Source organism: Serinus canaria, chromosome 17, assembly GCF_022539315.1.
Source record: "Serinus canaria isolate serCan28SL12 chromosome 17, serCan2020, whole genome shotgun sequence".
NCBI classification, from domain to species: Eukaryota; Metazoa; Chordata; class Aves; order Passeriformes; family Fringillidae; genus Serinus; species Serinus canaria.
Window position 1 is genome coordinate 10,354,958 of NC_066330.1, and position 24,610 is coordinate 10,379,567.

The 24,610-nt window shown below is 52.4% G+C and overlaps 1 protein-coding gene across 16 annotated transcripts in view; it reads left to right on the top strand.

Moving 5' to 3' along the window:
- Positions 1-12,192, top strand: part of ZNF618 (zinc finger protein 618) — a 148,649-nt gene extending 136,457 nt beyond the window's left edge. For all 16 annotated transcript variants that reach the window (XM_050980773.1, XM_050980783.1, XM_050980784.1 and 13 more), the window contains 2 exons: positions 3,175-3,276; positions 4,042-12,192. In XM_050980773.1, coding sequence (XP_050836730.1) covers positions 3,175-3,276; positions 4,042-5,555 — 1,616 coding nt within the window. In that variant the 3' untranslated portion in view covers positions 5,556-12,192. The remainder of the gene's footprint in view (positions 1-3,174; positions 3,277-4,041) is intronic.
- Positions 12,193-24,610: the final 12,418 nt, after the last annotated feature.

The window sequence follows — 24,610 nt, forward strand, 5'->3', positions numbered from 1 at the left end:
TGTGTCTGCAGGCAGCACTGAAGGCACACAAGGCTTGCAGGTGCCCTGGCAGCACTTTGTTGCCTTCAGGCTGACAGGAGGTTGTAGTGAGGTGAGGGTCCGTCTCTTTTCCCAGGGAACAACCGACAAGGGCAAGAGGAAATGGCCTCAAGTTGTTCCAGGGGAGGTTTAGATTAGAAGGGTTCTCAAGCACCCTGAGCTCAGGGCAGGGATGGAGTCACCATCCCTGGGAGTGCTCAGAGAACATGTGGATGTGGCATTTGGGGACGTGGCTCAGTGGTGAATGTGGTGCTGGGTTGGGCTGATGGTTGGACTGGATAATCTTAGCGGTCTTTTCCAGCCTGAACAAGTCTGGGATTCTGGATCTAAGAAACAGCATTGCCCCAACATCTCTGAAGTCTGAGAGTGCGGGAACCTTGCAGTGGTCAGCAGGACTGGTGGCACAGGATGCAGGGACTGGGGACTCAGGCATGGCAGTGGTTTGTCCCTGGTCAGGGAATGTTTCATTTTAGGAAGCAGAGAGCCAAGAGGCCAATATGGGTGAAATGCTCCCTCAGTTCATGTGTTCAGCAGCCCAGTTTGGTTTGTCCTGTCTAATGCAAAGGGCTGATCTCTTCCAGTGGCTGTGCTGCCTCCCCTGGACCCTTCTCATGAGGGACAGAAGCCAGGGAACGTGCTGCTGGCCTTCAGAAGCAAAATCAGGGACATACTGGCTCTTGAGTCATTCAGAGGGCTGAGCCCGGAGGCTGGAAGGTAATAAGGAGAGATTATAGCTTCATAAAGCAGCTACACAGTGAGGAGAAGCAATTAGAATGTAAATTGGGTGCTGAAAGGCAGAAATAGAACACCAGAACACCAGGCAGAGGAATTTGTTCTGTAATTACACTGAACAATATATAGCTTTGACTCCCTTTAGAGTACTTTGTTCAGGTCGAGTGCTGCCATATAATGCCCTTCCTACATTCTAGGCCTAAAAAACAAAAGGAGGACTAGGCTGAACGTGGATTAAAGGATTGGAGGCATGAAGAAAAATTAAGAACCATGATCTGTGTAGTTCACAGACTGCCTGATAAGGAAGATGAGGCTGAAATGTACAAATCTCATTAATTCCACTCTAAATGCCAGCAGATATTTGTACATAATAAATCCCTTATTATTAGGAAATAGATAAAAGAGTTATGGTGAGGAAATACAGAGGGTTTTTCCCCCTACCCATCCCTCACCAAGACAGGGAGGGCCTGAACCATGAGCAAAGTTAGTAAGCAACATCCAGCATTTTCCTTTGCCCACCCACAGATGTTTGGAGTTGAGGACACCGGTGACATTGGCTCAAGAGCAATTAGTGTGGCAGATGCTGGGGGAAAGGTGATGTGTCCCACGTGGTCACTGGTGGCCTCTGAGGCACCTCGTGCTCTTCACATCTCTGCACACCTGCAAAGGCCAGCCTGTGGCTGCAGCTGAGCATGGCAGCACTCCCTGGGTACCCAGCATGGCCAGGGAGCTCTCCAGGCACACACAGGCCCCAGGCAGTGCCAGAGGCTGTCCTGGGCCCTGTCCTGTCCTGTCCTGGATTGCTCTGGGGGACTGCTCCAGCCTGTGCCAGTGCAGTGCCCACAGTGCCCACTGAGCAGCCTGTGCCTGTTGATGGGCAGGTCTGGAGTGCCTGGCAGTGAAGGGCAGAGCTGCTCACACTGGAGAGGACTTGTAAGGAGCACAGCACTGGAGCTCCATCTCAGCCCTGCTACTCTCCCTGCTCTCCCAGGTTGCTGGCACACTTGGAGGAGAGCAAGAGCAGCTCTGCCCTGTCCTGTGTGTCCTGCCCCCCAGAGCAGCCTGGCAGAGCTGTGGGTGCCTCAAGGCACTGCTCCAGCTTGTGTTTCTCTGCCTAGGGCAGGGTCGCTGCACTCTGTGCTGGTGTCCCCAGGCTGCAGGGGCTGCCACCTGAGCTGGGCAGGCCGCACTCCCCATAACATCACTGGAGAGTCAGTGACTCCAGATGAGTTGAGGTGGTTCTCACCATGGTGGTTCTCACTCTAGGAGAGGATCCAGTTCTGCCTGGGTGAATGAGTGGCACCCCTGAGTGTAAAAGGAGCCCTAATGGACCATCTCAAAGAGAGGTGTGTCCTCTCTGACAGGTGTCCAGAATTAGGTGTGATGAGTCCAGCTGTGATGAGCAGATGGCCTGTTCTGTTTTCCTTGGTTTTATTTCCATCCTTCTGCTCAGCCTGGTTATCAGTCTCTGCATCTTTCTGCTTCCTCTTCCATCCCATTTCATTGTGCACTGTTCCTTCACAGCCTGTTTCACAGCATCATTTCATACTGAAGCACACTAAGAACTAGAGAATTTCCTCAAGAGGGTGGGGAGAAATTCTTGGGGCACATGAGAGGAAGACATAGATACAATACAGACTTTACTGATCTTGCTTGCATTTTGTTGTAAGATCCCATCAGACTGGCGGCTGGAATGTTTAGCCCAGTTACATACACAGAAATGGGAGCACAAACACGAAGACTTTGCTGCACTTGGTGTCTGCAGCCTCAGGGTGGGATGGTCTTTGGCCCACACTCCAGAGGCTTTGGTTTTGTGTTTGCAGCCTGAGGCAGCAGTGAGAGCCCCAGAGGAGATGGGCCCTTGTTCTTCACAGGGAAGAAACCAGACCTGAAGCTTGCAGTGAGACCCTTCTATCCAGAGGAGCTGAGTACAGCCTGAAAACCAAAGTGCTTCCCAGAGAGAACAGGGCAGCCACCTGCAGAGCAGGAAGAGGCAGGCAGGAGACAGAAGGATCAGTGTTTGTTCCACCTCATTCTGCAAGCAAATGAATGGTCCAAGTAGGCTGAGCTTCCATTGCTCCTGGTGTGCAGCTTCAGCTCCTGAGGAGACATTCCTCAGGGTGTGCTGATGGCATCAACATCCCTGGTGTACAGGAAGACATGTGGCACATTTCAGCCACCTTTTGGGAAGCGATAGGTTGTGAGACCAAAGACAGTTTCAAGGTCCCTGAGGGAGCTGTGCAAGCTCACTGAAAGCCATGGAGAGTTTGGTAGGTTGTTGTCCCCTTAGTTAAAGGTGTCCTACATAAATGTGGAGCAGTTGAGTAGTTTGCTCTTCTTTGTGCTTTAAGCATTATTTTGTGCTTTTAACACAAAAAAAAAACCCTGTCTCTTGCCTTGCAGCTGACAATGAGAACAACATTGCCTCCAGCCAGCAGCCCAGGTCACCTCTCCCCGTGGTTGAAGAAAAGTGGAAGCCACAGCTCCAAAGAAACTCCAACAACAGTACGTAGCAGCTTCTCACTTTGTCCCTGGCCAACAGGTGCCTCACGGGGGCAGCAGTGATGGACACTGCACGAGGCCCTGGTCCTCACCAAACTGTATTTGATTTCACCTTAAATCATGTCCCACTTGGCAAAGCAGAGCTCCCTTTCCCACTACAGGAGTGCAACAAAGAACCCTGGGGTGGTTGGAAAGGTTTGTGAGGAAGATGCATTTGGTAGCTCCTGGAAGAAGGTAACTTCTGATCCAAGGTCTGACTTTCTGGCCTGGAGTTAAAAAACTAATCCAGTCATCATGGTGTGACATAAGCACAGGTGCCCAGAGCAGTTGTGCTGCCCCTGCATCCCTGGAAGTGTCCAAGGCCAGGCTGGACAGGGCTTGGAGCAGCCTAGGACAGAGGGAGGTGTCCCTGACTATGGGAGGGGTGGCACCAGATGGGTTTTAATGTTCCTTCCAACCCAAACCAGTCTGGGATTCTGTGATTTGATGTCCATCTTTCTATCTGGGCTGAGTTGTGAGTATCCCCACACCAGGGACAGGATGCAGATCTGCTCCCTGCTGCTCTGACAAGAGCAGGGCTTGTCTCTGGAGGTTCATCAGTGCAGAAACCTTGGGGGAACAAATCCAAGGTTGGAGCTGTCTCCCATCATCTGGGCATGTTCCTCCTCTCTGGGCTTCTCTGAGAATTGTTTTATGCCTTGTCCCCTGCTCTCTCCTGCTGCGGTGATCTGACCTGGCCCTTTCTGTGCCCGCTGTGTTTCCCTGCAGTGCCGGCGAGCGGCTCGGTGGGGAACAGCGCCATCCCGGAGAAGGAGCGGCAGAACATTGCCGAGAGGCTGCTGCGGGTCATGTGCACTGACCTGGGCGCGCTCAGCGTGCTCAGCGGCAAGGAGTTCATCAAGCTGGCGCAGACGCTGGTGGACAGCGGGGCCCGCTACGGCGCCTTCTCCGTCACCGAGATCCTGGGCAACTTCAACACCCTGGCTCTGAAGCACTTGCCTCGGATGTACAACCAGGTGAAGGTGAAAGTCACCTGCGCCCTGGGCAGCAACGCCTGCCTCGGCATCGGGGTCACCTGCCACTCGCAGAGCGTCGGCCCTGACTCCTGCTACATCCTCACCGCCTACCAGGTGGAAGGCAACCACATCAAGAGCTACGTCCTGGGCATTAAGGGCGTAGACCTTCGAGACAATGGTGATTTTATCCACCACTGGGTGCAGAACGTGCTGTCGGAGTTTGTGATGTCGGAGATCAGGACGGTGTACGTGACGGACTGCAAAGTCAACTCCTCGGCATTCTCCAAGGCGGGCATGTGCCTGCGCTGCTCAGCCTGTGCCTTGAACTCGGTGGTGCAGAGTGTGCTCAACAAGAGAACGCTACAGGCTCGCAACATGCACGAGGTCATCGAGCTCCTGAATGTCTGTGAAGACCTGGCAGGGTCCACAGGCCTCTCAAAGGAGACCTTTGGCTCCCTGGAAGAGACCTCCCCGCCGCCCTGCTGGAACTCGGTCACCGACTCCCTGCTGCTCGTCCACGAGCGCTACGAGCAGATCTGTGAGTTCTACAGCAGGGCCAAGAAGATGAACCTCATCCAAAACCTGAACAAACACCTGCTCAGCAATCTGGCAGCCATCCTGGCGCCGGTGAAACAGGCCGTGATTGAGCTGAGCAACGAGAGCCGGCCCACGCTGCAGCTGGTGCTGCCCACCTACGTCAAACTGGAGAAACTGTTCACTTCCAAAGCCAACGATGCTGGCGTGGTCAGCAAACTCTGTCACCTCTTCTTGGAGGCGCTGAAGGAGAACTTCAAAGTTCACTCGGCACACAAGGTAGCCATGATCTTGGACCCTCAGCAGAAGCTGCGGCCCGTCCCGCCCTACCAGCACGAAGAGATCATTGGCAAGGTCTGTGAGCTGATCAATGAGGTGAAAGAGTCCTGGGCAGAAGAAGCAGAATTTGAACCTTCAACCAAGAAGCCTCGTGCAGCAGGGGAGGCCACAGCAGCTCAGGAAGAAGATTGGTTTGGGAAAAGTGAAGTCTATGATTATTTGCAAGAACCTCTCTTCCAGGCCACCCCTGACCTGTTTCAGTACTGGTCGTGTGTTACCCAAAAGCATACGAAACTAGCCAAGCTGGCCTTTTGGCTCTTAGCAGTGCCTGCTGTGGGTGCCAGGAGCGAATGTGTAAATATGTGTGAGCAGGCGCTCTTGATCAAAAGGAGGCGGCTACTCAGTCCAGAAGACATGAACAAACTCATGTTTTTGAAGTCCAACATGCTTTAAGACTTTCTTTAATTAAAACAAAACTTTAAAACACTGTTCCAAACAAAGAAAAAAAAATTTAAGTTCTAAACACTGTGGACCTCATTATGAATGCCCCTGGAAACCAAGTGCTTTTTTATATATATATAAAAATATAAATATATATAAAATTAAGTTTGAAAGGAAAGCTGAGCACGGGAGAGAGACAGCCCCCCCAGGAATGTGCTCCTTTCCATAGATAGTGTGTGAACTTGACAGACTTTTTAATGTTTTCAAGTGGGCAGACGAATGGGAGGCTGATGTTCTAAAGTCTTCAGGCAGCTGAGATCTAAAGTGACTTGAAGTTTCTTTTGTTTCTCCTCCACCCCACCTTTCCTCTTGTCCCCTGGGCCATCTTGCCATGGATAATCAGACTCCATTGACCAGACCAGTTCTGCACTGGACTTTGCTCCTTTGAATAACTGTACACCTTGAGGGCACTTGGCTGCAGCCTTCTTGGCATGGTGCGTGAATCAGGGCAGCTGTGTTCCATCAACACCGGCATCTTTAGAAATCAGGAAGGGAGGCTCTAATGGTTTTGATTTTTTAATTTTATTTTTAACCTTTCCATATCCTTTATTTTTTCCAAAAAACAAAAGATACTTCTCTGTCTCTACTCCCAGTTTTGAGTTTAACATGGCAGCAAGTGATTATAAGTTTGATTTCAAACTAAGAGTAATGCTTCATGGCAGAAACTGTCAGTAGTTGTTACGTTTCTTGGCTTTATATTTTTTTACAGCAGAACTTCTTTTCTGAACTCCCGGTGTTAATTATCTTTTCTGTGAATTTTGTACATCAAGTGTTCTCAGACTTGTTCTAGAGTAGTCTATTTGCAATTAAATAATGTTCTTATGGGAACCACAGCAGTTGTTTATGTGGCAAAGCCTAGAAACCAGGAAAAGCAAATGGTGACAGCACAGGTGGCTGTGGGCCACCAGTGAGTTTGCCAGGTCTGCCAGAGAACCCTTGTACCTAAAGATTTTTGTTAAAAAGTGTCTCAGTGACACACAAACCACCCTTCCCAAGGCCAAGGACAAACCAAGGTGTATGATTTTTCAGGGGAACAAAGCTCACCAGTTTTGTCAAACTGGGGTTTGAAGGAAGCTTAGAGAAGTGCATGGGCTCAAAGATCCTTCTGAATGTAAGTGCTCCTGATTGAGTGCAAAGAATATCTTCTCCTTTTTGTTTGGAATGGTTTCCTCTAGTGGCACGAATGTCTTTTTGATACCTACAGTGCATTACACTACTTGTTCTGTTGCTGACCTGTTCTGGCCAGGAAGGCCACGGGCCCCGAAACGTTCACAACGTAACTGGCTCACCCCAAATGCAATTAGAGATCCCCATAACCCCAAACCATCTCGATCACTCTGCTGTCCCCAAGGCCAGAGCTCCTGCAGGCACAGCTCCTGGGCTGCTGGACAGGCTCTGGCAGGTTTGGTGCCTCTTGGACAATTCCCAACCTCTGGTGCCAAACTGCATTTTTCACTGCTGGGACTTGTCTCCAGGAGGAAAACTGAAGCAAATTCTTCTTTTTTCAGCAATCTCTGGTACTTCCAGGAGCTCTTGAGCTGCAGTCCCAGTGGCGTGGGAGGGTCGGGAGGAGGGACTAGCCCTGCTGGGAGCAGGCTGGAGCCCTTCAGCAGCATGGGGAGTTTGCTGCTGGCTGGCAATGCAGGGGGAAACTGGAGAGCCTCTCTGCAGTGCTGCTGTTGAGCAGATGTTAAACCAGGATCCCACCTGCCCAGCTCTGGCTGTAAGAGAAGTTGCGAGTTGCAAGACATGAGAAATAGCAAACCCAATCTCTCAGGCTTTGTGTGCAGATGCCTTGAACCTCACAGGCACTCCCTGACACTGCACTGCCACAGGACTCAGGGGCACAGTTTGCACACTGGACCCTTCCCCACGCCAGGCTCACAAGGACAGACCTTGGCACCAGCTGTCTTGCCCTTTCCAGCCCTTTCAGCCTTCCTTTGCCTTGAGGCTGGTGTTTGGGTTGACCTCTCAGCACTGTTACTGCCATCAGACCAAAACAGTTGTCTCCTAAAATGTTAAGTTTTTGCCTAAAGCACACAGCCTGCCACATGAACAGGAGCTGCCAAGGCAGAGGCTCCTGGACTCCTGATTTCCCTGTCAGTGGCTGATGGAGGGGTTGCCTGTAGGTTCAGCTTTCCTTCTTGCTGGTTTTGTTTTCTTCTGTACAAATCCTGCATGCCCAACCACCAGTGGTAGCACAGCAGTTTGCCAGGCAGGAGAAACCTGTGGCAGACAAAAATGAGCCCTGAGGGACTGAGATGTGTGCCAGCCCCACTGGTACCTGACAGCAGGAAAACTTGGCTGGTGCATGTCCCCAGACAGGATTGGCAGCACCTTACACCTTTTTGTGTGGCTCACCTGAGACCCTGAGAGCTCTTTGATGCTCAGGGGAAGATGCAAAACCCTTGGATTCCTTTGGAAAGACAGTTCCAGCCCCCAGCCCTCTCTGCTAAGGGACACGTAGATGATTTCTGTAGGATTTTTGAACTCAGGCTCATGTTGTCTGTGTTAGGCATTGAGGTTGAGAAGTGGGCAAGACAGAGTTAGCACAACTGTAAATCCCTGGAGCTGAGAGTTGGGCAAACTGCAGGGATTTGTGCTCAGCAGTGGTGCAGACTGAGGGTGTGCATGCAGGAAGGCCACAGCCACCCCTACCTCCCATCCCACCTCCCCTTTCCCTTCTCACACTGTGGGTTTGGCACCAGAGCTGGGGCTTTCTGGTGGTGCTGACCAAAGAGAGGGATGGACTGGCCCTCTCCCCCATCCCAAAAACTGCCCCTCTGGGGCAACTTCGGTTGTAGCTGCACTAATGATGGCTGTTAAGCAGTGATGTCAAGCAGATGAGATTCTCCCAGACTTAAAAACTCAACAGCTGCAAAAGCAAGAGAAAACCTAAAGGCCTAAAGTGGAGCATTGTTAGAGGTGGTGAGGAGAGGGGCTGCTTGGGCAGCCACTTCTCCAGAGACTCAGTGGAGGAAGGTCCAGCTTTTCCTGACTTGCATATGGCTGCAGGGTGCCCAGCTGAGAGGAGCTGTTTGTGCTGGGCCTGCTCCAGGCTCTCTCTGGGTCACTTGGGCCTCAGTTAAAGCAGAGAAGCACATCTGGAGCACATGCAATTACCTTAACTGCCAAGCTTTTACTCCTCTTCCTTCTTCCTTCCTCCAGGCTTGAATTTACATTCTGAGGAGCAAAAGTACTTTACCAAGGTCTGAAATTTGGAAGCTCTCAGTTCCTGCTCGGTGGTGCCCCAGAGGTGAGGAGCAGCCAGAGTGTTGGAGGGAGCAGTGCTGGTCCTGGACTGGGAGACTGCTCAGGAGAGGCTCTGAGTTTGGCCAGGGCTGTTGTGAGGTTCTGCTCCCTTTGAGCTGGGAGGAGAAGTCCTCAGAACTGGGATCATCCTCTGGTGGGTCATGTTGGGAATTTGCCTTCTGCTTATTTGTTTTCTTTACTCTCCCTTGTGAAATGTGTCAGGGTGCAGGAATGGTGTGTGGCCTCCAGGCATCCACCTGTTCCTGCTGCCGACTGTGCCTGACCTTGCAGACTCTTCCTGGCTTCACAGTTTGCTTTGGGAGCATTCTGACCTTCAGGTGGGGAACAAGCACCACCAGGTAAACTCCAAGAGGGAAGGGCCTGTCTGAACATCCTTGCTACTGAAGAGGGTGAGAGAGAGGCAGAGCTCTCGAGGAGGTTGTTTCTGTGTGGATGCAGCAGCCAGGAGGTCAGGAAGGAGCTGTGTCCTGGCTCTCAGTAGGCAGTGGTTCTGTTTGGCTTGCAAACAAGCCAAACAGAACTTGGACTCGGTGTCTTGCACCTGGGTCGAGTTGAGATGGAGGTGAACTTCCCTTTCTGTCCAAGCTCTCTGTGCTGAGGAAACTGCTGTGGGTGGATTTGAACTGGTGCAGTCTGCAAAACTTTCTGTGAAAGCTGACTGTGGGCTCAGGTTTTGTCTAACTCAGTTGTTCCTTCATTGCTGGTTAAGCCAGTTTAACATTGAGCTGAACTGGTTTAAGCCTCCACACAAACCATCTGCGCTGGTTTATCTGTGCTTGCTGGGCAGAGATGATGTCCAGCAGCAGCTCAGGGAGTCGTGATCCTTATGTGACTTTTGCAAATGAATTTGCAGCAGATGCTCTCAGACCTTGGGAATGACTGAAAATAGAGGGGAGATGCTTCTGGAAATGATTTGACCTCTAAATGGTGGCATTGGAGTGTCCAGTGAGATGGCTCAGGTGGGTTGGGTGGTTTTTCTCCAACTGTCTGCAATAACCCAGAAGGTTTAGCATGGGAAGGAATTACCAAAAATGTTTGTGTTGGTGGCTGAGTCTACTCAGAGGGACCAGTTCCACTATGGCTGTGGTGAGCACAGGACAGGGGACTGGAACCTCCTGCTGCTCCCACAGTGCCCTGGGCATTTCTAGGCAGCACCATGTTACTGGTGAATCAAAAGACATTAAAAGAGCAGCCGGGAAGGTGCTCCAAGCTGGGAGTGCTGCTCTGGCTGAGGAGAGGCTTGGATCTCTGATTGCACCTCTTGGCTGAGGGAGAGGCAGGAGCTCCTGTGAGCATTCACACAGGAAGGGACAAGCTGTTCCCTATGGAGTAATTAGGAGTAAAGGGAGAAATAAAAAGATACTAAAGGCAGATTCTGGGAAATCTTTTCAGGGAGGAGAACTCTGTTCCTCTGGGAGGGGTCTGTGAGGGAAGTGTGTTTTGAGCCCTGTTGTTGAAGACAAGGCTGCAGAGTGGAGCTCGCTCCATGAAACACTTGGCTCGACCTTGCCAAGAGAGAAGGAACTGCGTGTAGGGGTGGAAAGTGCCAGGTTCCTGCCTGGAGCCCTCCAGGAGGGCTCACAGAGCCTTTTCCTCCCCATCCTCCCACTCATCACCAGCACCAAGCCCTTGCCAGCTCTCAGTGCATCCATCAGCCGGGTTCCAGCTGGGAGGGAGGTGGCAGAGGGGAAGCCGCCAGTGGAGGAGCAAATGTCCTGTGGGATCAGCGTGGGGAGGGTGTTCAGTGTCTGCCTGCTCCTGCTGAGCTTTCCTGTGCTACTCCATGGTCTGGGATCCCCTGGGAATGCCCAGAGCCACCGGCTGAGCCCCGTGCCTGTGTCAGACCTGGCGCTGTCGCTCTGTAGCAATAAGAACTCCCTGTGTGTGGGACTTGTCCCCTCGCATCTCTGTCACCTCCTGAGGCTTCTGGAAGTGTCCCTGAGCAAACCCTGAGGCCCAACTGAGCTCTGTGGGACAGGCCTGGGACAGTCTGCTTATGCTAGGCCAGAAATGGTGAACCAATGACAGTGGGTTGCCCTGAAATTTAATTGTATCTATTGAATGTTTGTGGGATTTCTGTTTAATTTCAGGTTTAGTTTGGCTGCTTAGGAGAGTTTTGCTCACATAGACAACAGTGTATCCATAGACCCTGAGGGGTTCCTTGTCCGTAGGCAGCTGCCTTGGAATTTTTGATCCTGAAACAAGGAATGATGACTGGCAGGATTTTCTGTAGCATCCCTGACAGTGGGACCCAGATGAGCAGCTCAGGCTTAATGATGGGAATATTGTAGGAATATTGTTGATGAGCACATACACATCCATACCCTTGCTTTTTACAACCAAAGCTCCTTAAAAAGGCACTTCCAGCCTCACTGGCCTCAAATCCTTCTTCTCACCTCCCAGGGGTTCTCGTGGCAGTCTCTGCAGTGTCTGTGGATAGGCTGGGATTGTTTTTTCGAGTGGGCTGGGGGTGTGGGAGAAGGGATAACTTTTCCCCTTGCTGTGTAGAAGGACCTTCCCCCTCAAGGAAGGAGATGTGTTCTGGAAGGAGCAGCAGATTTAGGAGCTGTTTTCCATGGTCCTTTGAAGCTTACTGGTACTTTAATACTCCTTTTTTTGAATTCTTTGAAGGAAAGCTGGTAGTGGATGACCTGCACAGTGGTGGCAGGTGGCAGCCCAGGCTGTCAGTGGGGGGAACACTCTGCCCAGGCCGTGAGGATTGTGCTTCACGCCATAGCCAGACAGTGTCATGGTGACAGCCAAACATCAGGAGATCCTTGTTTGCAGCCAGTCTGAAAAGAGAAGCTGTTCCTCACTCGTAAGTTCCATTTCCCAAACCTCCTCCTGGGAGCTGAACTCTTGTTTCATCAAGCCAAGGATTCAATGTTCTCCTGCCCCTCCTGGCCCTCCCTGCCCTCAGTAACTCGTGTGCATTTCCTTCCTTTCTGTAGATGCAGATGTTCTAGGCAATACCACAGAGCACCCGCGCTGCGAGTGCGACCATGTCATCTTTAAAAATACAAAAAAAAAATATACAAAAATATACAAAAAATATCTTTTTTAGGCCAGAGTTTTCTACAGGTATTAATGAATATTTTTCTTAATCCTTATAAGTTTTATGTGTTTAATATTTCTTAATACCGGTAGCATTAATTTATACTTTTGTAGCAACACAATATTTTTATAAACCGCCACCGCTGGCTTTGTCTTCATAACGGGAAACGTGCGGGCAGCTGGCCCCGCGCCGTACCATGTACTGTATTTAAAAGGTTATCTAATGTCACACTTGCTGTGTTAATAAACAAAACAAAACCTGTTTGAAGTCTCATGTATTGTTGGTGTGGATCAAATGACTCACTAGAGAGCAATATTGCACGGGGTTGAGTTGCTGATTTTCATTGTGATATGCGAACGCTTGAGGCCAACTCAAGTTCTGAGGTTTTTTCTTTTCTTTTAAGGATTTTGTTTTGGTTTTGTTTTGTTTTGGGTTTTTTTTTTTCAGCTAAATAAATTCAGTGCTGTTTGAAACTTAGACTGACGTCAAATGAAAAGGATTATTAAAGAAAAAAAAATATCAAGGTGTTTAAATGTTGCTGTTTTTACAAGTCTGTTGCTGTCTGAATGGAAATATTCCACGAGAGGAGGAATAGTTCCACTTAGCTTTCAAAGGGGCCGAGCACTCCAGGCCAGAGCTCGGTTATTTGGAAGTACCTTAGAGACATGTTTCTGCAACATTCTTTTCAGAATTGATGCCAAGGCAGAAGACAAACTGTAACTGTAAGAAAGCATCCGTTGCTTGAGGATTTTCATGTCAGTGTTGTATTTATGGTTTTACAATAAAACAACCTTTAGGGAAAAAAAGTGTCTGGGGTTTTCTATATTTTCTGTATTTCAAGCTTGTGACTGGGACATCCCCACTCCTGTTGTGAGGAGGGGAAACATCCATGGAAGTGATCTGGATCCCAGCAGGGGTAGCTGATGGATCCCACAGAATCATGGAATGGCTTGGGTTGGAAGGGACACTTCCCACTATCCCAGGTGCTCCCAGCCCCAGTGTCCAACCTGGCCCTGAACACTGACAGGGATCCAGGGGTAGCCACAGCTGCTCTGGGCACCCTGTGCCAGGGCCTGCCCGCCCTCCCAGGGAACAGTTCCTAACTCCCAATATCCCATCCAGCCCTGTCCTCTGGCAGCTCACCGCCATATGAACTCTGCAGCAGGACAGCTCCACATCCCATATCCCTGGAGCATTTAGAGCCCCCGAGAGCATCCTTTGTCCCACACTCAGTTGCCCGGGCTATGAACTGCTCCTGTCTCTGTTTTTGTGCAGGACAGAGGCCCCCAGCCCCTCGGTGTGGGGCTGTCCCTTGGGGTTGGGGTTTCCCCCTCCAGGAGGTTCAGCCCAGCTCAGGGTGTTTGTGCCAGCAGCCTCAATGCCAGCTCCAGGTTCTGCTCAGGGATCCCACCTGTGCCAGCAGATCCAGCTGGGATTGGTTTCTCCTGGGGGAACAGGGGCTTTGGGGGCTGGGTGGGCACTGGCTCCTCTCAGGAAAGCCCTTGGCAGTGCCCATGGTGAGAGCCCAAAGGGGCACCAGAGACTCAGGTCACAGGGATGTGCTGGTGAGGGGGCACTGACAGCTGGGACTGGGACTTGCTGATGCACTCTGGAGCTCCAGAACCCACCTCCAAACCAACTAGAGGCCACCAGGAATTGTCCCAAGGGAAACAAGTGCAGAGCCTGGGGTGCTAAGGATGAGGCCAGGCCTCACACTGGAAAATCTCATTGTCCATCACCCTCCATGTGTCCTTTTCTTTGACCTGCTTTGATGTCCTTTGGGGTTTTCTAACCTTGCACTCACCCCTCAATCACCAAAAAAAAAAACCAAGCAAAAAAAGCTTTGCTAGACAATTAGCGAATTTGTAGTGAATTTATGTCTTCTAATAATTCTATTACTCCCTCTCCCTTGCTGGGATGCTATGGGGTTCAGCTGTTCGTCTCTGCTCCCACACACGCCTAGGATGGTTCTTGCACACTGGGCCTCAAAAGATGAGTCTGGACTCTAGGTTTTTTTGGTCTTCAGAATTGTTTATTATTTCTTATCTGCAAAGTCCCTTCTCTGCCCGACCTGGATCTGAGCAGCATGGCAGCCAAAGGCACTCTGACCACCCACGAGGCGGGCACATCTTTTATAACAAAAACTACGTATATCATATTTACTTTTTATCCCCAATACCTATCACCCTCGTCACCAAGTACACCCTCACCCCAGACCAATCCCCAAGTGCCAACACCACAACAGAAGATGGACGACAAGAAGAAAGAAGAGCCCTGTGACACGCCCTGATTCCTCCCTCTTGTCTCCACAACCCCCCTGTACCAAAAGCCAAAATCTGTGATTTGCCCTATAATTATGTCTTCCCTTCACCATTCACACCCGAGTGATTCCCACAGGTTCCATCTCCTCATACATCGGTGGCACATCCCTAGATGGATCAAAATCAAGCCACCAAGTGCTTTTGGCAATATTCCAAGGCTCCCGAGCCCCCCAGGGGTTCTCTCGGTAGCTCTGGACATTAGGAGTGATGGGCTGAGTTCCCACAGGATGCAGTCAGGCAGGTGGTGCCTCTGGATTTGGATTAAGGGCCTTTTTTGTCCAGGAATTTTGCAGCCAGGAGTGTCTGCTCAGACCAAGCACAGACAAATTTCCCAAGGACCTCCAGGATCACCCACTTCCAAACCTGCTGGTGCCTCCCATTGCTGTCCTGGAGGACCCCCTGCCCGTGGCTGCCCCTGCTCCTCCAGGGCCCTGGCCAAGCTCCCTCCTGTCTGGTGCCACAAAACAGGTCCCAGATTCATTTCCGGAGGGGTGATGGAGGCAGCAGTTGTTCACTCTCCGTGGCAGATTTGTCAGCCTGTGATGTGGATACAAAGATGAACAGCAGAACAACTGCACATTTCCCCTGGGTGATCGATGAGCTGAGAGCTCCTGAGGCTGAGTGCTGCAGCTCTGGGAAAGCTGGTTTTAAATGGCACCGGTTGTAAGTCACAGCAAATTAACAGATTCTTTTTAAGTACCCAGAACATCTGCTCTCGAGAAGAGAGCTCTGTGTTGGGGGAACAGGTGCTGTGTGCTTGCTGTGAGGCACAGGGGTGCTCCTGGGTCAGAGCTGTGCCAGCAGCACTGGGGACACTGCTGGGACTGAGTGAACTGGGGGGGACAGCCCTGAATGAGCTTACTGGGGGAGATGGCTCTGAATGAGCTAACTGGGGAGAATGGTTCTGAGTGAGCTAACTGGGGAGAATGGCTCTGAGTGAGCTAACTGGGGGAAATGGCACTGAATGAGTTAACTGGGGGAAATGGTTCTGAATGAGTTAACTGGGGAGAATGGCTCTGAGTGAGGTAACTGGGGGAAATGGCTCTGAGTGAGCTAAATGGGGAGGGAAAATGTCCCTGAGCTGGGCTGCAGGAGAGCACCCAGGTGTGGATGTGTCCCAGCGGGAAGGAAGCTCCCAGCTTGCTCACTGAGAGCTCTGTTTGCCCACGGGACACCCGGTCCTGGTGTCTGGCACTGCTGGGCACTGTCCACGTGGGGAGGGACCCCCAGGCAATGGTACCAGAGCAGAGCAGCTCGTTCACCCCCGGATGGCCAAGGGCAGGGGGAGCCCGTTAAAAGAGGAGGCTCCAAGGGTGACACTGGCACCAAGGGTCACCCTATCTTCAAGAGTCACCCTATCCTGAAGGGTCACCTCATCCTGAACCGTCCTCGTGGGAGAGATTCCTGTGGCATAAACTCATGGTGGCACTTTTCCAGCTTTCAGAGTGCTGAAGAAGGACAGCAGCTACAAAGGGCACAGCAGAGAGTTTGTTCCAGTCAGATTTATTTTAATCAGGTATTTTTGCATGAGTTTTGTGTGGCCTGGTTGCTCTGCTGCCTCTTTAACCTTCAAACAGCTGAATGCTGCTGCATCAATGGATCCTCCTCCATGTTCAATGAGCTAAAAGGAGCTGCTTTTAGTTCTAGATGGGAGAGCAAGATCCATCAGTGCCTCTCAAGTTCAAGTCACTCTCTGTTGTAACATTGTAGGATCCTGTGCTGCTCATTCTTTCCAGAGAAATTAACTTTGGCATCTATGTTTACCCAGTGTCAGAAAATGCAGCTCCGACAGGATTGGAAGGCTGTTGCCTTCGTCACTTTTTCTTTCCTAATGTGGAAACAGCACCAAGGAGAGCACCAAGATTCGTTCCTGCCCAGCCTCAGCTGCTGTGTGGGAGGTGGGGAAGTGAAGTTTCTCCTTCAGTCAATGAACACCCGAGGGGGCAGGAGGAGCCCATCCCCGAGTGACAGAGCCTGAACCTTCGGGTGGGATGACTCTCACTGCATCTCAGAGGGTCCCCGTGCCCCCACACCCTCAGGGAATGTCAAAGTGCCTCAGATCTTTAAAGCCATCGGGTCGGACCAGCACCACCAGGGCACCACTGCCCCCCGTCCCCAGGTGCTGCATCCACCTGGTTTTTCAGTTCCTCCGGGGATAGGGACCCCCTGCCCTGGGCAGCTGTGTCAGGCCACGGTCACCGTCCCAGTAAAGAAATTTTCTCCAATGTCCGCCCTGAGCCTCTCCCTGAGGCCGTTCCCTCTCGTCCCCATTTCCTGGGAGCACAGCCCGATCCCCCCGGCTGTCCCCTCCTGTCAGGAGCTGTGCAGAACCACAAGATCCCCCCTGAGCCTCCTTTGCTCCAGGCTGAGCCCCTTCCCAGCTCCCTCAGCCTCTCCTGGGGCTCCAGCACACCCGACCCCCCCCCGCCCAGTTCCCTCCAGCCCCTCTCTGGGCTCTGGGTCCCTGCAGAGGTTGCTGGAGGTGCTGCCCATCCCAGCTGCCCACAGATCCCTCTCCAGCAAAGAGCACAGAGGGCTTTGAAACCACCCTGAGCCCTTTGGGTGGGTGGGACTTGGGCAGGTGGCTGCAGTTTGTTCTTTCAATACCTCTGGATAGCAATGACTCCAAATTCAGCCATTTCAGCTGAAATCCCAAATCTTGGCAAGTGCTTGCATATGTCCAGAATATTCTCTCTCATTTTCTGGTGAAAGACATCATTGCTCAGTACTTGAACCAAATTTTCGTTTGAATGCAGCTCCTGACTATGAATGAAAAAAATACAGTAATAATATTTTTTTCTGAAAATAGCACAGAGAGAGAAAGAGACATTGCAGTTTGGTGAGATCTATAAATTGTTTTTCTTACCCATAAAGATGGAATGTTTCTTTCACTTTGGGAGAAACAGATTGTTCAGTACAATGACTGAACCGTGCTGCCAATCATTGCATGTTTCATTGCTGTCCCATTGATCCAAATCCACTGGAGCTGAACTTCCCAGGACAATAACTAAGAAACACAAGCCAAAGCAAAACTCGAGGTAAATGGGTTGGTGATTTAAGCTGATTAGTGCAGCAAGATCAAGTAATTAATTGCTCCATGTGAACTTTAGGGTGCTCTCCTACACAGTCAATTCAAGCCCTCTCTAAACAGCAGGGAGGTGTGAGGAGCTTCCCTGAATTCCAACCAAAAGTTCCCTTCCAGCCTTAAAAGGACAGTAAAATTCCCACTGAGAACCTGCTGTGTTCATGAGAGACACATTTCAGCACTGATGTGCTGTCAGCTGTCTTTACAGGGCACGGAATCATTTCTGGAGCTCCTCAGGATCCACCCCGAGGGATGCAGGGGATGGCTCAGAGAGAAAAATCTGCTTTTTGACCCTGCCTGCAGAGTGCAGGGGTGTGGGACTGCCAGAGCTGAGAGGGGTTAACACAACAGGGGCTCACTGGGAATGTTTCCTCCTTTTAAGGCTTGAAGGGAACTTTTGGTTGGGAGCCGGGAAAGCTCCTCACATACTCCCACTGTTTAGATAACTGCAGTCCCATCTGACAGAAAAGGGCACTGGAGCCCTGGGTTCCAGCTCCTGTGGAACACTGAGACCTGGAAACCCAGGATGAAAATCTGGGTTCTGCATGAAACAGGGGAGGGGGTGAAGGAAAATTATTATAGGACACGTTTCCCTCAATGAAGTACTTTTTAATGGGGACACACAGGCCCCCCCTTCCCGCAGATGCCCTCCGTGGATCCCGGCGATGTTCACCTTTCCCAGTTCTTGGAACGCTGGTGCATTTCCCATCCCCTCCTCGGAGCTGCCCTGCAAGGCGGCGCTGGCCCGGGTCAGGGCAGAAGCGTCCAGTTGGGAGCGAAGCACAGCGAGAGGTTCTCCTGAGGGAACGGGAGGTGTTCTCCAGCAGGGAACGGGAGATTTCTCCTGCAGGATTGGGAGGTGTTCTCCTGAGGGAACGGGAGATTTCTCCTGCAGGAACGGGAGATTTCTCCTGAGGGTACGGGAGGTGGTGCGGGTGCTAGAGCAGCAGCCCGGGACAGGAGGGCAGGAGGGCGCTCGGTGCGCGGCTCCGCCGCACGGGCAGCACCGAGCTGGCCCCGCCACAGCCTGGGAAGGACCCGGGAATTCTGCTGGAAGTCGGTCCGGAGCGGCTCCTTCCTCTCGAGGGGACAGGAGGCAGGGCTGGGACAGGGATTGAACCACGAGATGGCACCAGGCAGCTGCCAGAGCCGGCGAGACAGCGGGGACGGCAGGGACGGCAGGAACAGGGGGACGGCGGGGACAGCGGTTTCCTGGCGGGCTGTGGGCAGGAGGTGTTCACTAACTGCAGAAAGTGAGTTTTTTGTCTTTTGACCACACAAGTCTGGGCTGGCACTGCTGAAGGTGTCCGGGCTGTGCTGGCCACAGGATCAGCTTCAGAAGCTCCATGCGGGAGCAGACCCGGCCCGTCACAGCCCGTGTATCCCCCGGGGCTCTCGGAAGTGTCCCACAGAGGCTGCTGGAGCACAGAAACATCCGAGAGGAGAGGCATCACCTCGGTGCAGGCAGGGAGGAATAATTTCTCACCGTCGTCTCCAAACCATTGTGGTTTTCAGCCCCAGGTTTTGAGCTCCTGGATCCTGTTTTGGCTGCAGGATAAAAAGCACCTTCACAAAAATGTTGAAAGGTTTAGGATGCTTCCCCTGCTTAGGGAGAGAGAGTCCCTAAGTCTCTCTTAGAGAGAAGAGAATTTTGAGAAATCTCCATTCTTTCCGCCAAGCCCGGAGGGGCAGAGGAGAGCCAGGGGCTCCCACAGCCCAGGAATCTCTGGGAAGGAGAGCCAGAAGGAGAAGCCCTTTATCCCTGTGCTCTTGAGCCCCAAGAGTCTCTCAGGCTGTAACTCAGCAGCAAATCCCTGCCTCGGGCAGGGCCAGCCCGGGCTGGGAGGCAGAGCAGCGACACTCCTGGGCAAGAAGCATTTTTCTGGGGAGGTGAAGGGCAGCCCCCAGCTCCAGACTGGATTGCTTTTCCCCATTGCTGGGTCTGACTCCTGGTGCTCCCTGGAGGAATGTGCAGTTTGCCCCACTGGGATCTGTCCCTGCTTGGTTCTGGGATCCTCCTGTTCTACCCCTGGGCAGCTCCACCTCAGCTGAGCACTGACCTGATCAAACAGGGACAGGCGGCACCTGAGCCACAGCCATGGCAGTGCATGGCTCTGCTGCAGCCAGCTGTGCTCCTGCCACATCTGGATGGCTGCCACAACCTTCCCTCAGCTCCTCCTGAGGGGCTGCACTGTGCCAGGTGCACAGGAGCTCCTGGGGGCTGCTCACAGCTGTGGCCACTGGGGCAAAGGCTAGGTTGTTCATCCACACTTCAGGTGAGGCACATTGGCATTCTGAGCTCATTTCCTGGGAGCTCTGATTGCTACAGTGGCTGCTGTCACTTGCAGCTCAGGCAGTGAGAAATGGGGGACACCAAACTGGGAGCTGAGCTCAGCACACATTTCCAGGCAGCCACCCTGGTGACAAGTGACACCGTGTGAGCTCTCCCTCCCAAAACCACTTCCTTTGATTGGAGTGGTCTGGGCCAAGAAAAGGAACCCCTGGAAACCTTCCCAGCCTTCAAGCCTAGGAAGGATTATTTCAGAAATGAGCTGTGGTACCCCAGTGCCTGGAGATCCCTCAGCCCTTCTGGAAGGCTCTCCCACATCTGCAGGCTGCAGTGGGGACCCCAGGGATCACCTGCCCCTACCAGGGCTCACTCTGAGGCATCAGCATTTTCCTGTCTCTGACCCACCCTGCAGCTAAGCTGAGTTTCAGAACAAAAGGGGGAAGGCAGGGAAAGTGTTTCTGTGTGTGGGAGGTGCTGTGGGCTCAGCAGGAGCAGTGGGAACACAGAGGAGAAGCCCTGGGGGTCCCAGCCGTGTGTCCCAGGAGCAGCCCTGCCATTTTAAGGTGCTTTTACTCCAAGAAGGTCCCACCTCTAGAGCTTCCCTTTGTAAATGAGCCTGGAGCTCTTCGGCCTTGAAGACTGGAAGCTGTGCCTGTGGCCAAACCCTTTCTGGGCTGCCCAAAAGCCTCACCCAGGACTCCTGAGTGCTGCTTTTGCCTACAGCCTTTGCACCCTGGAGTCACCAGAGCCAAAGGCTGGTCTTTGCTCTGGTTCTGTACCACATCTGATGTCTCTCCACTTGGGAGGACAGTATTCTGCCCTAGGAAATACCGAGAAATGTTGCAGGTGAATATCAGAGCTTAACAGCCACAGATTTTTTTTCCATTTTAATTTTTATTAAAATTTGATTTTTATTAATTTTCTCATTTAATTATTTATTTTTTTATTTCCTTTCTGGGAAAAAAGAAGCACTGGTAGTGAGTAAAGCACAGCGGACTTAAGGAGCCCCAGGGTACCCAGGCAGTTCTGGGCACTTGTGGGAGCACAGAGTCTGGGAAGCCCTGCAGAAGGAGCCCTGCAAAGCTCTGAGTTCCTGTCAGGCCCACGGGAGAGCCCTGGCTGTTAACTGGTGCTTGGAAATGCTCTGAGCCTTCCTCCACTTGCTCTGTGGCTGCATCTGCTCACTGTTCCACCAGACAAATGCGTGCTAGGCATAATTAGCATTAATGTTAGATCGTTTTGTAGGCTTGATCTAAGGGGATAAAAAAGCAAGGCCCATGGAGAACAATAATAATTTCTATTAGATGAGCTGAGACAGCTGGAAAAAAGTGGATGAGCTTTCAGGTATAATAGCCCTCCTTCAAGAATAATTAGGAATGTAATTGGGAACAGCAGAAAAACACAGAATCCTGAAATAGCTGAGGTTGGGAAGGAGTTTTAAAGCAGATCTAGACCAACTCTCCTCCCATGAGCAGGAGCATCTGCAGCTGAACCAGGCTGCTCAGAGCCACGTTCCATCTGACCTGCACAGCTGCTCCCTGCAAGGGGGGGCTGATGGTGACCCCCTCACCCTGCAGGGAGCAGAGAGGGGACACAAAGGGCGGGGGGGGGTCAGAATCCAGGAGTGGCACAAGCAGAGCAGACCTAGAGTGCTGACATCCACAGGAGGTGACTTTACCCATCCATTGCTGGTCCCTAAACCACTACCTGGCCTGGCTGTGTCTCAGTCTGACACTTTCCTTTTAAGCTCATATCTGACCCCTTTTCCAATTTTGATGGAATTTATGAGTGGGCGGAGATCAGTCAGGCAGGAGGGAAGACACAAGTACTAATGGGAGATGAGGGGAGCCCTGAGGTGTTGCTGCATAAAAGCAGCAGCTTTCATGGCATGGAGTCCAAGAATTGGTTGCCAGGATCTTTATGAGCATTTTTTGTTCTGCCCTTTTCCTTGAGATATCTTCAACATCCTTCTCCTTGGATGTTCAAAATATCTTGCACACCTCTTGTACATTTACAGGGGCAAGCAGGAGGGCCAGAGCACCCTGGGTTCATCCCCCTGGCAAAGCACCCCCAGCAGCAGGGAAGCATCAAAGGTTCTTCAGGACATGGCAGGGGGGTCTGTGGGCACCTCTGCTCCCCGGGGCTGGGCTGGGGGAGGGACCAGGACTCAGGGAGCCCTAGGTGTGTGAAGGCTGCCCAGCAGCCCTGGGGCTGAGGCAGGCAAACACAGGTGGGTGCAACAGGCAAGGACAGGGGGCTGAGGGTGCCTGAGGGTGACAGCAGCACCAGAACCCTGCTGAGCAAGGCAGGAGCTCCCCAGACACGCAGGGATGTGGCTCTGCCCTGAGTGCCCCTGCTCTCTGGGGTGGCCCCAGGATGGGGAATGCTGGGATGAAGCTCATCCCAGGCAAGTGGGAAAAATCAGGTGCAATGCAGAGATTTCCCACTCATTCCAAACTGCCCAGGAGTGCTGGGCAATGACCTGCAGGGAACTGTCCCAAGGCAGCTGGGACACAGGAAAGGAGGAGGCTGGGACAAAAATGTTTTGTAAATTCTGTGAACTGAGCACAACGAGGTGTTGGTCAGGTAACTGTGGCTCCTGCAGCTTCTCTGTCTGGTTTAGAGAGACACTGGGAGTCTTTAGAGCAGCACACAGCAACCTCAGCAGCACAAAAGCATCTGTCTGGAGTTGGGAATGGTGCCTTTGGAGACACATGGCCATCACCTTGCAGCAGGTACAAACCCCCAGCTGCAGAAATCTTCTGAGTTAGCAGAACTAAGCCCCTGAGGCTGGAATGCTCCCTCCTCCAGGACTGACACACACAGGAGCAGTGGTTGTGAGAGAGGAGTCACCTTCATTTCAAAATGTTGAAAACATTTTGAATCTCTAGAAAAACAAGTAAAGAAGAAATGTGTTTCACTAATACTAGAGATCCTTAACATGTCTGGGATTTCCCAGCACATCTCTGCTTTAGATTGGGGCTGGGACTTGACCTGGGGATTGAAATGGGAAGTGAAGAGCAATTCCCAGGATGGCACGAGGAGGATGAAGCCTTGAAGGACTGGGTTGTTAACACAAAGACCACAATATGAAAAAGACATTAAGCTAGAGAGAGCATCCAGAGGGGGGCCTTGAGGGTGGGAAGGGGCAGGAAGAGAAGCCTGATGAGGGAGGAGTGGCTGAGATCACTTGGTTTGTTCAGCCAAGGAGAAGGGGAGACTGAGATCAGACCTCACTGGGATCTTCATCATCCTCACAAGGGGCAGAGCAGGGACAGCTCCCATCTCTGCTCTCTCAGGGACAGGAGCCAGCGAATGGCTGGGGCTGGGCAGGGCAGCTCAGGCTGGAGCTCAGGGCAAGGTTCTTCCCCCAGAGGGTGCTGGCACTGCCCAGGCTCCCCAGGGAATGGGCACGGCCCCGAGGCTGCCAGAGCTCCAGGAGCCTTTGGACAGCGCTGCCAGGGATGCCCAGGGTGGGGTTGGTGGGAGGTCTGGGCAGGGACAGGGGCTGGGCTGGGTGATCCTGGTGGGTTCCTTCCAGCTCAGGGGGTTCTGTGATTCCTTGATCCATGGCACTTTTCACCAGGCAGCCCCAGCTCTGTTTGCCCCCTGTGAGACTGTGCTTTCCACAAGGGCTGACTTGTAAGTGCATTGCAGGAACCTTCAGGGAAAGAGATGAGATTAAAGCAGTGTGTTCTCTAAAACTAGTGCTGCCTCATCATATTTTACTTGTTTTTTTTAGGCCGGTTTCATAATAGAACTTGTGTAATCAATCTTTCTTTCTGTCATCAGCAATGAGAGTTTGATCTCCTATCAAGCATCAGTCACACAGGACAGGAGGGCACAGCTCTCTGGGGGCAGGTTTGTCACCATATTCCTGTGTTCTGGGTGGTTTTGAGCTGTCACCTACCACTGGTCTGTTCTGGTGGTGCTGGAGCCCAGCCAGGCTCCTCCCTCCTGGGGTGAGGGACCCAGTGCAGCACCAAGTGTGCTGCTCCCGCCCCTGAATGCCACATTGTCACCACTGGGCCAGCCTGGGCTTGGACTCTTGCTCAGCTCCAAGGCTGTGCACATCTCACTGATCACCTCTGGTGTCTTTGAAAGCCACATCTGGCAGACTGGAAAGTCACTCTCAGTTTCCTGTCCCCCTAAGGTCAGGAGGATTCACAGGGGGGCTGCACAGACTGGAGAGCCCCTGAAGCTCCTGAAGCTTTGCAAAGACAGGAACACCTCCCAGCATCAGGGTGAGGGGCTGAGCACTGAGATGCCCCAGGCATCACCCCCTGCAAGGGGACAGAGCCACGTGTGGCTAGGGCAGGGCAGGGCTGGGACACCAGGGATGCTCTGTGGTGGCTCCTGTGAGGGCACAGGAGGCTGGGGCTAGCAGCCAAAGGAGATGTCTGCTGTCTCCCCCCAAGGGTGGGTCTCAGATGGGAACTCCTGCATGTTTGTGCACCCACCACTGTGAAAACAACGTCCTGGTTTTGGCTCTGGAAGGGCTGCAAGTTCCAGAGCACCTCATTTGCCATTGACCCCTTTTTCCTTCCCCTGTTTCAGTCTCACTGCAGCTCCAAGAGGTTGGAAACGCCCAGAGATCTCTCTCTCCCCTTGACAGGGCACAGCCACAGCACCTCTGCCCAACAGTGGTGCCTGTCACCGCCTGGGCTCTGCTGGGGACAGACAAACACCTGGAGAGGCTCCTGTGGCCCTTTTCCCGGGGAGTTTGGCCCCTCTGGGCCCTCCAAACAGTGGGATGGTTTCTGCTTGAGCAGGTGCTGCCCAGGCACCAACCACCACTCCTTGCAGTGGGCAGGATGGAGATTGCTGCTGTGCTCCAGGGTCCCCAGAGAGTCCCTGGAGAGGGAGGTGACATTGCTGTTGTCAGCTCTGCTGTGGAGGGCAGACAGCCCCATCCCATTGGGGAGCTTCCCCAGGGACACCCTGAGCATGGTGGGGGCACCAAGGGCTGCAGGGGCTGGTGCT